Here is a 16437-nt window from a genome sequence, read left to right on the forward strand (position 1 = left end):
TTATAAATGATGAATGCGCATTTGTTTACACAAAGTCCACATTTTCTTCACCTTTTAAGAAGTATTGTGAAGTTTAAAATACATATGTTGGGTATGAACTCCCAGAGCACCCTGGCTATCTTGACATACATGTCTCATCAGCCTCTGTATAGGCCACTGTGCTTGTGGAGCGATCGTGAGCAGGAGAAAAAGGTTGTATAGTGGAACTGGCAAGTTAGCACCACCAACCTTCTACTGGACCCTGGTGTAGGGGTTTTGTGCATTCACTGGGACAATTATTAATTGTAGCAGTAAATCACAAAATGATTCTTCGATGGCTATCAGAAAATCGACCTTGCGGAACAACTCACCAACGCACGTATACGGATACTAATACACGAGAATATATTTATTAATACATAAAATGTGCATATAAACATAACAGATCTTATAGTGAGGGTTAGCAGAATACAAAAGGTATATATTTAATAACAAAGAGTTACAAATACCAAGAGATACATACATTCAGTATACCATTCATTTATACCTTTTCATTAATGAGCTTTTTGATTACAACTTCTACACTAGATACTCAAAAGCAAGTACATCACTCATATGAATTAAATTGACATCAACTGGGATTGAGGTAACAATTGAATTCTCAAGCTGCAATGTAGAATGTTGAATACTCATCCAATTTATATGGATTCAGATCTCCAGCAGACAAAAAGGAACAGAGACAGGCTGTTGCTGCGTCCAATCGGCGTCCTCTGGCTCAGGGCCGGCAAGTCCTGGTGCAACTGGATATGTGGGAGAAGGAGGGAGAGATTCCTGCTGCGGTGCACTGGCAGTGCCTCTCTGAGGACCTGGCTAGTTAGTCCTGGCTTGACTAACAGAGTTTGTACACATGAAAAGTGACTGCGGGTCCGAGCAAGTCACACTCTTTAGACGGGAAGAAGACCGTTAGTCCTGAATACTAAGGTTCAGCTGTTGACTGTTCCGACCGTAGTTCACTTGTTAATCAGGTGGGGTACTGGCGGTTCATGAGGCTTGCTGCTGGCTAACCTCTGGTGGATCCTTTGGTCACGCGCAGGCGACCTCCGGTCTTGACTCTTAGAACAAGTAAAGTCCTGGCACTCAAACACACTGGCCGCCAAGTGATGGTCGAAGCTGAGTCTGAGAACATCCTGGAGGGGTCCCCTCTGGGCCCTTTGCTGCCTCTTTTATCTGGAGGAACTACGCTCATTCATTGGTTGAAAGTTTCATTGACATTCGAGACCCACGTGGGGCTACCCCGCTCTACCAGTTCCTGATTGGTGGATCAAGGTGGAGGATGAGTAACAATTCTCTCTGACTTAAGGGTTGTAAACAACTTGTGATTAGACTCTCCCTTTGAGTCTCCCAAACAGAAAGACGTCAGAGATAACCAAATTATTAGGGTGGCTGGAGAATCTCAGCCCTGGGAGCTGTTCCTTATCAGAAAACTCTATTCAGATAGACAAACACCTTAAAATTGAATCACATGGAATGGCATCTCTGTATCCAGCACCACAAAGATGAGGGAGAGAGACTGGCAAGGTGGACAGCAAACTTAATTCCTGTATTATTAATAAGCATTGCCGCTATACTGGTCAAGAGAAAAAGCTGGCCACAGGAATACTCCTACATTGTTTTCTTGAAGCTGTGCCTTTGTAATCTCAACACAATCTGGTCTTGAATTGTCATTTTGGTAAATCAAATCAAAAGGACTCCATTCATATAATTGACAACAATAATTTCTTACACTCATAATGTATAGCGCTTTCCTGGACACTCCACTCAAAGCAATTACAGGTAATGGTAACTCTCCTCCACCACCACCAATGTGTGGCTCCCACCTGGATGATGCAACTGCAACCATAGTTCACCCGTACATTACCCACACACCAGCTATCAGTAGGTAGGAGAACTGAGTGATGAAGTCCGTTCGTAGATGGGGATTATAAGGAAGCCATGATTAGTAAAGGCCAATGGGATATTTGTCCAGGACACCGAGGAAACACCCCTAATCTTTTCGAGAAGCACTCTAGGATTTCTATTAATCACAGAGAGTCAGGACCATGGTTTTACGTCTCCTTTTACAGTATACTGTAGTGCCCCTGTCGCTAATACTACCTCTAATATCTCTTCCAGCAGCATCCTTAGTTTTTCCCAGGAGGTCACCCATCCAGGTACTGACCAGGCTCACACCTGCTTAACTTCAGTTGGTTGCCAGTTATAAGTTTTATGAGAATGTTGTGAGAATATATTGCTGACCAGTAAGGTTACCCTCAATCTTCCTTTACACTATCATACTTCCAGTTCCCCACCTGTTGCAGCACGATTTGGACCATGACATCGCTCCACACTTCAAGGGCAAAGCAGCATTCACTGGTGAATCAAACACTGTCAGTCTCTCTGCCAAAACTTCAGATGTATTCTGGCCCACGGAAGACAGCAAATTAATCTCTCAGGATGCAGATCGTATTTATTTCAATGTTGTAGGCACTGTAGACTGAAAACTAAAAATGGATCAGATGAATATGATGGAGGACATGGTAGACAAGCCAGACTTTAAGATAGTCATTTTTCTGACTTCTGTTGACCGCTTTACTGTTTACTGAAGTTAAACATCCAATACTCTGGACAATGTCTCTCACAGAAAAGCCACCTTCAACCATTCCAGTGGACATCAGGTGATTGTTATTAAGCAGGGAATGGTTGCATTTATTACTGGACTTAATACTTAAATTATACTTTTTGAAAGGTTACTTAAGGAGATTCTTAATTGGAGTTCAGTCTTTTCTAAGAGGATTATATTTCAAATAAACAATCAAATATATCTGCTATTTAAAATATAGATAACATTATGTTTGTGCCCAATTAAGCTTCTGTATCTGAAACCTTGACTGCTGTACCTTTGTTGTGAAGAATCATACTTACTTTCTGGGTATGGGTATAACCTAACTAGCAGATAAGACCTTCTTATCCTGCAGTGTTCCCTGAAAAGCCAAAGGAATTACATTCGGTTATAATAAAATTCAAACTATTTTTTGTGAGCAATTATTTATTTAGGATTTATTGTTTCATTACAATTTTGAGGATTTTGAAAAATAAGAAAGAATCACAGAAAAAAAGAAAAGCAAACTATAATCTGAACAGTACAGAATCCCATATACTAGTATATCAAAGCCTGCATAAATAAAACAGCAAAGCTGGGATAGGACAGATCATAACATATTACCAAGGGTAGCATGGGCTATATTTCAAGCCTGTACTGTGGTAGCACAAGCATGATTAATTATAGGTGTGGACTATTCCAGTCTGATGAAGTCTTTAAACAAGACTCACCATAACAGTAGAATTTATCTATGACTGTATTATGTTTTTTCTTTCTGCAGCTTGAACTGCAAAATGAATTTTCCCTAGTCCCACATATTCCGAGATTACAATTAATATATATGGGATTTATAATAATTTTCATTTTAAGTGTCAACAGGGCACACACCTTGTAAATTAAAGTGTGTAATGATGTGCCAGAATTTTACAAGCTGTGAATGTTTGACCATTCTGACTCCCTCTCTGGTGTTAATTCTAACTATCCTATCTCAAAATCATATGATTCCTTTACCCCGTGGATATTACATTTTATAGAAATAAGATGAACACTATGAAAAATATTGTCTTTCGGATGAGACGTTAATAGAGGTCCTGACTCTCAGTGGTCATTAAAGATCCCGGGGCATTGCAAGACAAGAGTAGGGAGTTACCCCGGTGTCCGGGCTAAATTTCCCCCCTCGGTCTTTATCGTGGTCTCCAAATTGTCCCCATGTATGATTGGCTTGCACTTGCCCTGCAATGGACTGGGCCCCATCTAGGGTGTACCCTGCCTTGCGCTTGTTGTTTGCCAGGTAGGCTCCAGCTTCCCACAACACCGTATGGTATAAAGCGGTTTGACAAATGACATGAAATGACAGGTCTTTGAAATAAAGCAAAATATCATCTGTACTAGACCAAGCTGGATAAACAAAATGCTGAGCATTAATATACTGTAGCTATATCAAATAGATTTTTTTCTAAATAAATGTGCTTCCAATATATTATAATAATAAATCAAATATTTAAGAGTTAGGTCTCAATCTGAGATTTGCAGGTTTTATTTATGCTTTTTAGAATTTTGAAAATGTTCCCTCATACAGTAGTCTACTTGTCCAGGACTAATAAGGTATTAGTCTCCCAGATCATCAGTGTAGGACAGGGAGTGGCAAATTTCCGAAGGGGTATGCAAAGAGTTAGCTTGTGCACTTTTTATGGATTTTACAGATTGATGCTTTTTTAATGTCAACAATAGCCCTATTTACATTTTGATTAATACAAATTGAATATTAAAATATAATGAGATCCAAAATCAATAAATTAACATGCAGGTCTTACCATTTAGTATGATCCTTGTCCTTGCTTTCCCTTGCTCAGTTCTACAATCTCAAGCTCGTACAGTTGCTTGACACTTTAAGCAGCACACAAGCCTCTGTGTATTTAATAATTAACCGGGTACTGGAGTGATAAAGAACTGACTTCATGTGTGAAAATACCTGCTCACAGAGGTGTGTTGAAAATGCCACCTTCTTCACAAAGTCGGATTTCACTGGCAGGGACTTCCAACAGGTCATGATAGAGATGGTGTGATGAGTTTCGGTGGGTTCAGGTGTGTTTCACAGATCCCAGAATATGGAGCTCCATATGTCTAAGTGCTGTAATTTAATGAGCATTTCAAAATCCTCAACAGCCTTCCACTGGAACACTGAAACATCCATGTCGCTGGTAATAAATCTTTCTGGTTCTAGAAAAGAAAACATCAGCCCAAAACTTTGGAAATCCTGAAATCTGACAGAAAACGCTGATGCTAATTCTCGACTCGGCAACATGGATCGTGCAATGTTTTGAAAGTTAAAATGTCGGAGATAGTGGGAAGTTTAGGTGTCAGTGTTCCAAGATCTTCCTTTCATATTTTGGAAAGACTCATAATTTGTTCTGCACCCTGCAGTCAAAGTTGAGTTGATTTATATGTGTGGTGATGTATACTAGAAACATGAGTTTTGCAACCCATTTTTCCATCATGCAGTTTAGGGTAGTTTTGAGCTTTTTCTGACAAAAAAAGGTCTTAATCCCTTTTGTCCCAGCACCCTTCTATACAATTTTGTATTTTATGTTAATAGGCAAATCAAGCTTAATTAAGAATTACAAACGTTTTATGTAATAATTGTCACAAACGGTTCTTTCCTATGCAGACGACACAATCCAGATTTGTGAGGAAACACTGGGGCAAAAGTCATGCAGGAGAGGGCATGGAGACAGGTGTCCAAGGGGTGCAGGTGTCCAGGAGCAGTGAGTCCGGGGCGAAAAATCAAAGACAAAGTTCAAACAGGGAATCCAAAACAGAAGCAAAGTCCACGGCCAGGCGATCCATCAAGAGGGCTAAAAACCAGGAACCGGGTTGGGACCAGCTGGGGGGGATCAGGAACAGAAAGCTAAAACCATAACGGAGCCAGACGCAGCAGGAACCCGGGCTCTCACGAAACGAGATTCAAGGAAGAGCCTCGAATAACGTCTGCATGTGGCTTTTAAGGGGGAACTGAAGAGGGGCTGGAATAAGGAACAGGTGCGGGTTATGGGACAGAACAAGGAAGGGCTGGAGCGCCCTTAAGAGGAGGAGTAGTGATCGTGACAATAATACATTTTTACTGGGCTATTCAAACTAATACTGAAATGTTTTTTAAACCTACTGTTTAAAACAAATCTTAATGCAGATTTCATAAATCTGTTTTTTTCATCTCCTAAAGAACTATTAGTCAAAAGATTCTGACATTTCACAGAGCAAAGCAGACATATGAGTGCTGATATATTGATTTTCAGCCCTGTGATTCATATCCCCATTCATATACTGTCGTCTGAGAGAATGAAACCAGTGGCTTGTGACTTTTGACCACAGAATTAAGTTTCTAAAGCGACTTAAGGTGCAAGCTTGAATTATCAGTCACTTTTAAAAGTAAACTGCATCCCAGATTCCATGGTAACACAGAAGCCTTTCCTCACCTTTCACTTTGTGATGCAAAGCACTTTATATGTACAGTATAAAGCTTAATTCTCATATGTATTACATTTGTGTATAGAGGTTTAAAAAAATGTAAACAAAAATATATTGCTAATGATAAACATAATTTGCATTGCATACTTCTTAAATTGTAGATCTTAAGACTAATCTTAATTTTTCCTGCAATAAACATAAATGAGGGACACTCACACATTTTACTGTGTAGCTTTGGTCACCTTTTGTAGTAGAACAGGCAAATTAAAATACTGTAAGAAAAAAAGCACAGTGAAATACTATTAAGCTTCTTCTTCTACTGTTTCTTTTTCACAGCCTTAGTCCCAGACTGTCCTGGGGTCAGCTGCTTTGGTTGCTCTTCTCCATTTGTCTCTGTCGAGCACATCTTCCTCACTCACTTCACATACCTCCATATCTTTTCTCACACAAACTATCCATCTCTTTCTAGGCCTGCCTCTTCCTCTGTTACCTTCCACCTCAAATTCCATTACCCTCTTTGTTACTTCCTCAACGTCCCTCCTCATGATATCTCCATACCACCGTAACCTCGCCTCTCGCATCTTCTCAACCACATCCACCACCCTACATCGTCTACGGATTTCTTCATTTCTGACCTTATCCTTCATTGAAATCTGCAGAATCCATCTCAACATCCTCATTTCAGTTCTTCTCATCAAGTTCTCTTCCCTCTTTCCAACTGCCAAGCATTCAGCTCCATATAGTAGTACAGGTCTAATCACAGTCTTGTACATTTTGCACTTTAACTTTCTGGGAATTTTCCTGTCACAGATTATTCCAGTTATTTCTCTCCACTTGTTCCATCCAGCTTTCACTCTTTGTTTTACTGCCTCCAGTGTTTCTCCTCCCTTTACCAGTTTTGATCCAAGGTATTTAAAGTCATCAACTTGTTTCAGTTTTCTTCCATTTGTCTCCTCAACATTGGTCATAGTATCTCCTCTTCTCTCCATTACCATTATTTCAGATTTTTCTGCATTCATTTTCAGTCCACCCTTTTCCAGACTCCTCTGCCATTTGAACACTTTCTCCTGTAGTTCTACTTCTGAGTCTGCCATCAGTGCCACATCATCAGCAAAGATGAGTTCCCAAGGCACTTCTGTTCTTACCTCCTCTGTCAGTGTGTCAATAATGTTTATGAAAAGGAAAGGACTTAGTGCTGATCCTTGGTATACTCCAACTGTGATTTCAAACTCTTTTGTCTCTCCCTGTTGTGTTATCATCTTCGTAGTTGCATCTCTATAGGTTGCTTGAACTAACTTCACCATGCTTTCTGGTACTCCTTTCTTCCTCAAGCACCAATACACCACCTCTCTGGGCACACGGTCATATGCCTTCTCCATGTACAGAAAGGCCACATACAGCTTTTTCCCTTTCTCTAGTGTCTTCTCCTGTAACTGTCTCATCACAAAAATGGCATCTGTTGTGCTTTTCCCCGCTGAGAATCCAAATTGTGAGTTGTGGATCCTGACTATTAAGCTTAACACTGAAAATGAATGTCCTTAAAAGACAGAAATGGACATAATGGCCAAAATAAAGCAAAACCAACATCTAAATCAAAAGAAAATCATACAATAATGCTAGAAAAATGTATCTTTGTATCATTATATTTTAAGAACATATTTCAGGTCTATACTTCAAAACACCTTTCAGTTGTCGAAACACTAAGACTGAAAACTGTGTTTTATCTAAGACTGCTTAAAATGTTGGGCACATGAGAACAGGTGACAAAATACAACTGTTGCCGAGACTTTTAGTAGCAAAACCGGATACAGGAAATATTAAGTAGGGTTAACAAAAAAAAAGAGGTCAGCCTATATCACTCACCTTGGTAAATTGTGCACTCCCTCACAAAATTTCAGTGTTTGTTTTGATGTGATTTCTTATCCACTGTAATGCTTAGATGTTAAAATAAAGTACTTGAACTTGAACTTGAACTTTATTGCCATATGTAACCGGTACTGGTACAATGGAATTCTTACTTACAGAAAGTCTCTCGATTGTAAAACAAGTGTAAAAAACAAGACAAAGTGCAAACAGTGCATCAAGACAATGTACAAACAAACAATAGACAATGTGCAAGTAAATATGTAGACAGTTCGAATGTAAACAATACAGATGTGTAAACAATGACCTTATTGCTGTTTAAGAAATCCATTAAGAGGATGTCTTTTTATTTTTACAGAAAACACATCTTGTTTAAAGGTAGCCAAAATCTAAAGTAGCATGGTTTTGTCAATTTATAATTTACATAACAAATTTGGGCAGCACAGTGGCTGGCATTGCAACCTCAAAGCACTGGAGTCTTGGGTTCAATTCCAGTCCTGGGATGATACCTGCGTTGAGTTTGTATGTTCTCCCTGTGTTTACATAGGTTTTCTTCAGATACTAGAGTTTCTCTCACAGTCCAAAGACTTGTTGGTAGTTTGATTGGCTGCTGTAAAAAATCGGCCCTTTTTTGAGGGTGTGCCCTAAGATGGTCTTGTTTCCAGTGTTTCCTGAGACTATGCTTTCTGGGCTAGCACGACCCTGAATTGGAACTGAAAGTGATACTGTATAACAAAGTATTAGTATTACCTAGGAATAAGGCCATATAGTTTGTTAATATTTTAATCTTCCAACTCTTGTCAGACTGATTTCTAAGAAAAAATTCATTTAACAATGAAAGGTAAATAAAGAGAAATACATAATGAGCCTGTCTTTCTAAACATTCTACAAGTATTTCTTGTTTGAGTTTGACACATACTAAATTGAAACAAAGAGTATATTTGACACTTCACGAAGGCTTCACAGCCAAAATGTTGTTTCTTTTCTTCTCTTTTCAGCATGGAATAAACCTTTACTTGTTCCTTTGCAGCCTTCGCATGCTGACACAGCTACCTATTTAAACTAAAAAGTATATATTATATTCAATGAGAAAAAAGTGAAAAGGCCAAATGTGAAAGACGGGTTCATTCTCAAAATGACATTGTATAAGTTGAGACAAAAAATGAAAGAAATGCATTTATTTTCTTATCATTTATTTGGTTTCACAAATTCAAGAAAGACAAAGACAGTAAATGATAATTGTTATTCTAAAGCTTGCAGAGCTACACAATAAGTGACAACTTCTCTAGTTTAATGGATTTTTTACTTTTCAAAGTCATTCAATTATGTTTTAGTGTATCCAGAGATTTCAATTCCAGTAAAAGATAGCACATTATGAATAATAGAAAACTATTTATAATGAGTATTATGTAGAAAAATACAAATATCAGTATACTATTATGTATCCCTTTTTAGAAAACACATTCTGAATAATCATGATAGTACGATTTCAGTACACAATGCTTTATTACATGCTGTGATTATTACCATTTAGGAAATGTTTGCACTATAAATGCAAATCCTCCACAATACCTATTGTGTTCAATAGCTTAAGAAGTACTGCATCCAACATTAGATTAGTTTACAAAAGGTATGAAGGTATACAGACATCTACATACTTACTGTCCAGTCTCTATGGCTACTGTATATACTTGCATACAGAGAGAAACTGATCAACTCTTTAAAGAGAAAATATATTTTATAACATGGTTTTAAAGAAATTGATGTACTGGAAATTTCACAAGCGTAGAGCTTTAGAGCACTTAAAGGCTAACAGTAAATTCCCCATTTATTTTAAATTCTACAAATTACTTTTCTCAAGCTACAAACTGAAAAACAATCTCACAACCCTAGAATTTTGGGAGGGAAATACTGCAGGATAACATTTTGCATTTTGCCAAGCTTCACTTGTTTATCCATTTGCTTTGACAAACATTTGACAGAGAGAACCTTTATCACAGTCTTGAAAGAAAAATGTATCCCACAGTTTCTAAAGAGAGCAATAAAAACATGCAAACGCACAAGGTATTTATTAAATTGAGCCCTTGGGATTTATATAGTACATGACATGGAATATTCTCCAGTTTTCCTGTCATGACTACTAATTTGCAGGGAATGTGTCATTGCTACATAATGTATCTATGCCCTGAAAGAGAACTGTCTTTCCTATTCTGGCTATCAGGTTTCTAAATAAATCAATCAGTAAGCCTTTATAGAATGGAATACAATCCTTCAGCTCCAAATAGTTGGTGAAGTATAGAAGACTGAAATTTGATGAAGATCAACAATCATTCATGTCCTAGGCACACAAAAGAAGGTAGTCCTTGTTGTAATATTTTCTGCACAATATATTCACTTCCCAAGACTCAGAGAGACATACCATTACTGTTCTATAAAAATACAGTTCTCTATTTTTCTAACATTAAGATATGGCACGAATCATTCTGTTACATTTTACATCTAAACAAAACCACACAATCTTAAAACAATTTTAATTTAATAAACATTTTTATTTCAATTCTGCTTTTTAATGTCATAAATGAGCGCTAAACATTATTTAAGATTTCAGTAAGCATATTTAAACAAGCCAATGATTTCTTTTGAGATGATCAAACAACATATTATCCATGGGGATATGCAGGCTTTTGGCAGACAATAATACTTTAAACAGTACATTCCCAAGCAAAGACACAAACAATAAACAAATTTCAGACATTAGTTGGATGTAGAGTAGTTGAATTCAGGTTGTCGGCAGTATCTTCTGCATCTAAAGCCTTTTTTGTTCGGAACCTCACATGAGCTTCAGGATGGACAGAATCAAGTCTTTGCTCACATGTGAATGTAGTGATGAAGGCATTTCTATAGTTCATATTCATCCAGCCGTAAAGGATTGGGTTGGCAAAAGTAGAACACATAGCAATGATATGAAACAAAGTGTACAATAACTTGAAATCCTTCATGTCTAAGACACTGTTATCAATGTCAATAGCAAGCTGAAATGCATGAAATGGTAGCCAGCTCACTGCAAACACAACCACCACCGCAACCAACATTTTCGTTGTTTTCCTTCTTCTGTGGTGACGATCATTCCCCCCTCCTGGACTCACGTGATTTTTCAGTTTACTCCAGATCCTTATGTATGCAAATAAAATGATGGAAAGTGGCAAAACATACTGGAGCAACAGCATTGAGATACTGTAGACAGTGCCGTCCCTGTGACTTCCCGGCCATTTTTCTGTACATACCTGAATAGATTCATCAGGAGAAAAATGGAAAGTTCCGTATTCTCTGAAAATAGCCAGTGGGCTTGCTAAAATAGCACTGATGATCCAGGTAACACCGATGACCACAAAGGCCATTTCTTTGGACATTCTGGTCTCCAGGTGATAGACTATGCATCTGTGTCTGTCTAGGGCAATAACGTTCAGGGTTACTGTGGAGACATGCACTGCTAAACCTTGGGCATATGGAAGAAGGAAACACAAAATCTGTCCAAATTTCCACTCTCCCAGGAGGGTGTAGATCAATGTAAAAGGCAGACACAGAGTATTCACCAATAAATCTGCCACAGCAAGATTGGAAATAAAAAAATTAGTCACAGTTCGCATTGTTTTGAATTTATATACAACATAAATTACAAGGGAGTTTCCAATAACCCCAAGCAGTATGATGGTACTGTAGGCCAAAATAAGTATTACTTGCACTCCAATGAGTTTTGTACTGTCTTCCAGGTCCAAGGGAACCTGTTCATTAAATGAAGTTGTGGAAGTTGTGCAACATTTTGTAGAGTCTACTCCTGACTCATACAGCTTCTCCTGTGTCACGTTCATTTGATTTTCAGAATCCATTGGTTCCACTTCCACATACACAGCAATTCTGAAAACACAGGTAATATTGTAGAGAACTTTAGTTTTTAATGGCAAAATAGGACATTTTAGTTTTAGTCATCTTTATTACCTGGTAATTAAACAAATCAAGGAGAACTGAACAAAACACAACATTATTACTTAATGTATATATATAATGTTTATACACAGCACGCATGTCTGTTACATCTGACACAAATGTACCACAGAGCATTTAATTCATTCACAGATCTTTCGATTTACAATGGTAGATGAAATATAATATTTCAGTAACTCTGAAAGCCATAACTTTAAATAATGTTTAGCTTAATAAAATGAATAGAAGCCTAGCAAGCCTAGTTCAGTTCAATATTCAGTTGAGTTCAATATTCAGGTGAAGGAACCTGGATACAGAGTACATTACAGAAAGGACAGGCACCACAAGAGGCACCACTGAATCCTCTTGATAAGTAATATAATTAAACTGTCCACTTTAAATGATGCCAACGTGTGAGAAGTGCTTGAGGCTCGAACTTGATATCTATGCGTTACGCATGGATCAACTTAAACATTTCTACACATTAAACATGAACTACGTGTATATCCTTAACATTTGCAAAGATCGCTAAGACTGTAGGATGCAATTCTGCAGTAGGCTCAGATCTTGAGAACATTCCAAGCAAAACCTTGAAGAATTAGTCACTCAACTGAGAGAAGAATTAAGACGACTTCTGTTTTCTCTGGGTCCTGTTTCAAATAAACCAACTCGCCATCTCAGTGGCGGTAAGTTCACATTTAGTTTAAGGAATGGCGTGAGATGGATTTCATCGTCTGCCCAAGCCACATGCATCTCAATTATTGAAACCAGGAGCAACCAGTGGAATTTGCATTTCAGTCCCCCATGACACTACTGCTCTTGTTACTTGCACAGATCTAGCAGTTTATTTGTGAGTGTTCATATTAAAGACTTATGAGTGTAATTAATATGCGTTTTAAAACGATCAGTTGCTAGATTTTACAGAAGTTTTTTTTTTATATTTAAAAGAAACACAAGAGAGTGTTCAGAGAACAATTGTCAGTCATAAAGAACTGCACACTGCTGGTCCTATAGATTGGTCTGAAGTTCTGAAGTGATGTCATGCAATTAAAAAAATATAAGGAACGTGCACATCCTCGATAGTTTTTATTTAATGCTGCGACCAGTCCTAGATTACACTGCATGTTTAGCAGCAATGTTTTGAGATGCACTAGGTGTCTGAATTCACCTTTGGGATTGGTTTTTAGTTTTGCAAAAAAAAATCCATTATAATTAAGTAAAACATTAATGTAATCGATGCAGCCACTTTGACGTCAAAATGGAACCGCCCCAACAGAAAATTACAATAAACTAAGCAAGTGTAGACGACTTGTGCTGTGATGTAGTTCATACTTAATTATCCGGTTGAACCAATGTTACATATTTAAACATTCTTTAAAAAAAAACTAAAAATTCTGTTAAGAAATATAAACACCTAATACTATAGCTTTGACTAAATTAAAACCTTAACCCTCTCGGCAATTACACACTCGAAATTCTCCATTTGACGGTCTGCATTTTCTATTTCATGGACTTTTTTTCATGCACCAGACAAATGCAATCATGAACAGGTAAAACCTGTCGTCTTTTGCAAGTGGGTGCCTATTTTGTGAAATATTCATGTGAAAACATGGATATTAAAATATATTTTGTAATGTTCATTTTAAACATTTTCAAGAATGTTAAAGTCCTACAACAGGTTAGCACTAATAAAGATCGAAATCAATAAACGCCATCAAAAGAAGTTTAATATGTAAACAGGTCAATTCATTTGGAGAAAACTGCAATTAAATTGTACTACTGGATATTTGCTACATTTAAAGCATATTTTGTCATCTTTTTGTCAGTATAATTAGCCGTAAAATAAACTATATTGATCGTTTTTATCCTTAATAAATAAAACGACCAACTTACCATGTTCGTTTATTGTGCTGCACTACCAGAATGCGCTGACAAAATACGCGGAACATCTTTCCATGTGAAAAAGCTTCCAAAATGTTCTCTTGTTTTCTTCAACTGACAGGATTAAGATAACTCTGCTTGTCCATCAACCAGATTTCGTCAATGCTTGTTTTCAGAAACGCTTAATTCTAGATTATTCAGGACAGAATTACTAAACATGCTTTGATGATGCCTTGCTTAGTTCTTAATGAAACGACGATTTTGTAATAACGTATTTGTATATTTCATCCTCAAAATAAACTATAGTCGACACATACTCAAAAGGACTTTAAAGAACTAAACATTTAAAAATATATAGACATCAAACGTACTTTTCAGTCGGCTGGGCTATTTGATGTTTAAATCATATGTATACATTTAAAATTCTAAATATTTTAGACAGTGAAAACTTCAGGAAAAGGATGCAAGTCAAAAGTTCAAATACTGTATGCTCCGCGATGCCTTCCAGTACAGTTACAGTACTGTATATAATTCCACATACAGAAAAAAAAATCGCATAATGCTGTTAGTTTCAAAAAGAGAGAAAAAAACAATATAAACTAGAATAGTCATCAACCGAATAAAAACTTAATCTGAGTCAGGATTCCCACCATCTGCATACGATTTAAGCCGGCGAGTGGCACAAGTCCCACTTCGCATCCTACCACAAACAGACTGCGAGGTGAAACAGCAAGAATCAATCAAGTTCTTATATGGAGCGCAGCTGGGGGAGTGAAGGACAGCCTCTCGTGGTCTTTTAATGGGAGATAGCGGGCGTCTTTACCTCCATGCATGAGGAAGACGCTCTGCTGTGCATCAGAACAAATGTATAGTATACTGTGTCCATTTAAAAAAATGCATAAAATATTAAGGGCAAGAAAAAAAACTGCGTCTCACAGTTGTATCTTATTTGTTGCTTTTAATGTTTAATGTTGTTTTGAATTTGATGTTCGCAAGTTTTCTGCACGCTTTTTCTTCATTTTAATTCACTGTTTGTATAAACATTTAATATTTTAATAGCCTTGGAGGAATATTCGTAGTTAAAGTTTACTGTATATTATACATCATATCAGAACGTTAAGGCTAGTGGATATCTAAAATCATATTTGTATATCTAGCTCAAGAATAAGAAAGTTTTACAATATTTATATAAGACTTAACACAAAATTAAGTAGTCTACATGTATTTCATATACTGGCATCAAAAGTGTACATAATAGTACATAACAACAGTCAGAGAAAAAGACAGGGGTTAATCCCCTGCAGGTGGAATCATGTATAAAAACACAATTGATGCATGAGGATTGGGTCCCATCAGCCTTGTGCCATGTGAAACCTGCTCTGCAATTATCCTGAACCTTTAACACATCTTTTAAATCGGAATTCTTACATACTGTGTGCAAAAACACTGACGATCAATGTGCATCCCCACCCTCTTTCTACCATCTGTTTCTAAAAAAAAAATCCTCTGATAAAAACAGTAGAGTCCTCCCCAATACATATTCTCACAAATCATGAATTAAACTGTCTCTCTTGTTTACTTTTTGGACGACACAAATTTAAGAGTTTAACAACCATAAAAGAAAGATACACCACCAGTGCTCTTACTGGTTTCACCAAAGCAACCACCCACTAATATTTAATGAAAACAGCAACACCACCATCTGTTTTCATTCGACCCACTCCAAATTGACAGACTGAACTGCCACAATTATATACTGTATATTTTCTATATCCTTATAGCTGTTATTAAAAGGTGATCCACACTCCTTAAATAGAACTATATCAACATTCAGATTATAATTTCAAAAACGTTAATATAGTCATAGACCTCAACTTCTCACATTTATTGATGCAATATTAGGAGCCATAATTAAAACAGGATTAGGGGAAATGAAAACCTCAGTAAATAAACCTACAACCAACAACAACTTCTACTTTTCAGGACCTTTTCTTTTTCTGTGGTTTTCTCTTTACCCACTCTCCAAAAAACAGTTCTCTGCCAACAGTTCTTCAACAAAGGGCTCTATAACCTGGTCAGCAGGACTACACGGGTGTGAGTCCTCCAACCCCACAGGAGACACTACCATCTCTGGACTCTTTCTAGTCTGCCAACTATCTTTCCTCACTTTCCCACTCAGTGTTAAATCTTTTTTCTAAATCTGATGTTTCGGCCGATCTTTTAGACTGTGTCCTATGTCTATAAATTCCATTCGAACAAGGATGTGTGATTATTTGGAGAGATGCTACAGATCAAATCTGATTCCATCTCCCTTTCCACATCACTGTTGTCCCTTTCCTCTACATTCTCTGCCACCTCACTACCTCCCAAACTCTCACACTCTCTCCATTCACGTTGCTCCATCATCACCCACCACCAATTCCCGTTCTTCATCCTGCTCCATAATCACTATTACAGCTCTCAATGCGTTTTCAAACATTTCCTGTCTTTGCAATGGTTTTCCCTGTTTCGTTTTATTTACAATGGAATTTGGACAGTCTCTAAACAAGTGATCTGCACTCTCACACAGATTACATTTTCTAATTTTCCTGCATTCTGCATAAGAATGTCCAATTTCTCTGCATTTTCCA

General features: G+C 37.3%; 1 protein-coding gene across 1 annotated transcript; it reads right to left on the reverse strand.

The window, feature by feature from the left end:
- Positions 1-9146: 9146 nt before the first annotated feature.
- Positions 9147-14541, reverse strand: LOC102698337 (neuropeptide Y receptor type 2). Its single transcript, XM_015344538.2, has 2 exons — positions 13820-14541; positions 9147-11860 (listed from the first exon to the last, which is right to left on the reverse strand). The coding sequence occupies exon 2, from the start codon at positions 11830-11832 to the stop codon at positions 10693-10695; it is 1140 nt and encodes a 379-aa protein (XP_015200024.1). The 5' UTR covers positions 11833-11860; positions 13820-14541; the 3' UTR covers positions 9147-10692.
- Between the last annotated feature and the right edge of the window lie 1896 nt (positions 14542-16437).

Source organism: Lepisosteus oculatus, chromosome 1, assembly GCF_040954835.1.
Source record: "Lepisosteus oculatus isolate fLepOcu1 chromosome 1, fLepOcu1.hap2, whole genome shotgun sequence".
In the NCBI taxonomy this organism is placed as follows: domain Eukaryota; kingdom Metazoa; phylum Chordata; class Actinopteri; order Semionotiformes; family Lepisosteidae; genus Lepisosteus; species Lepisosteus oculatus.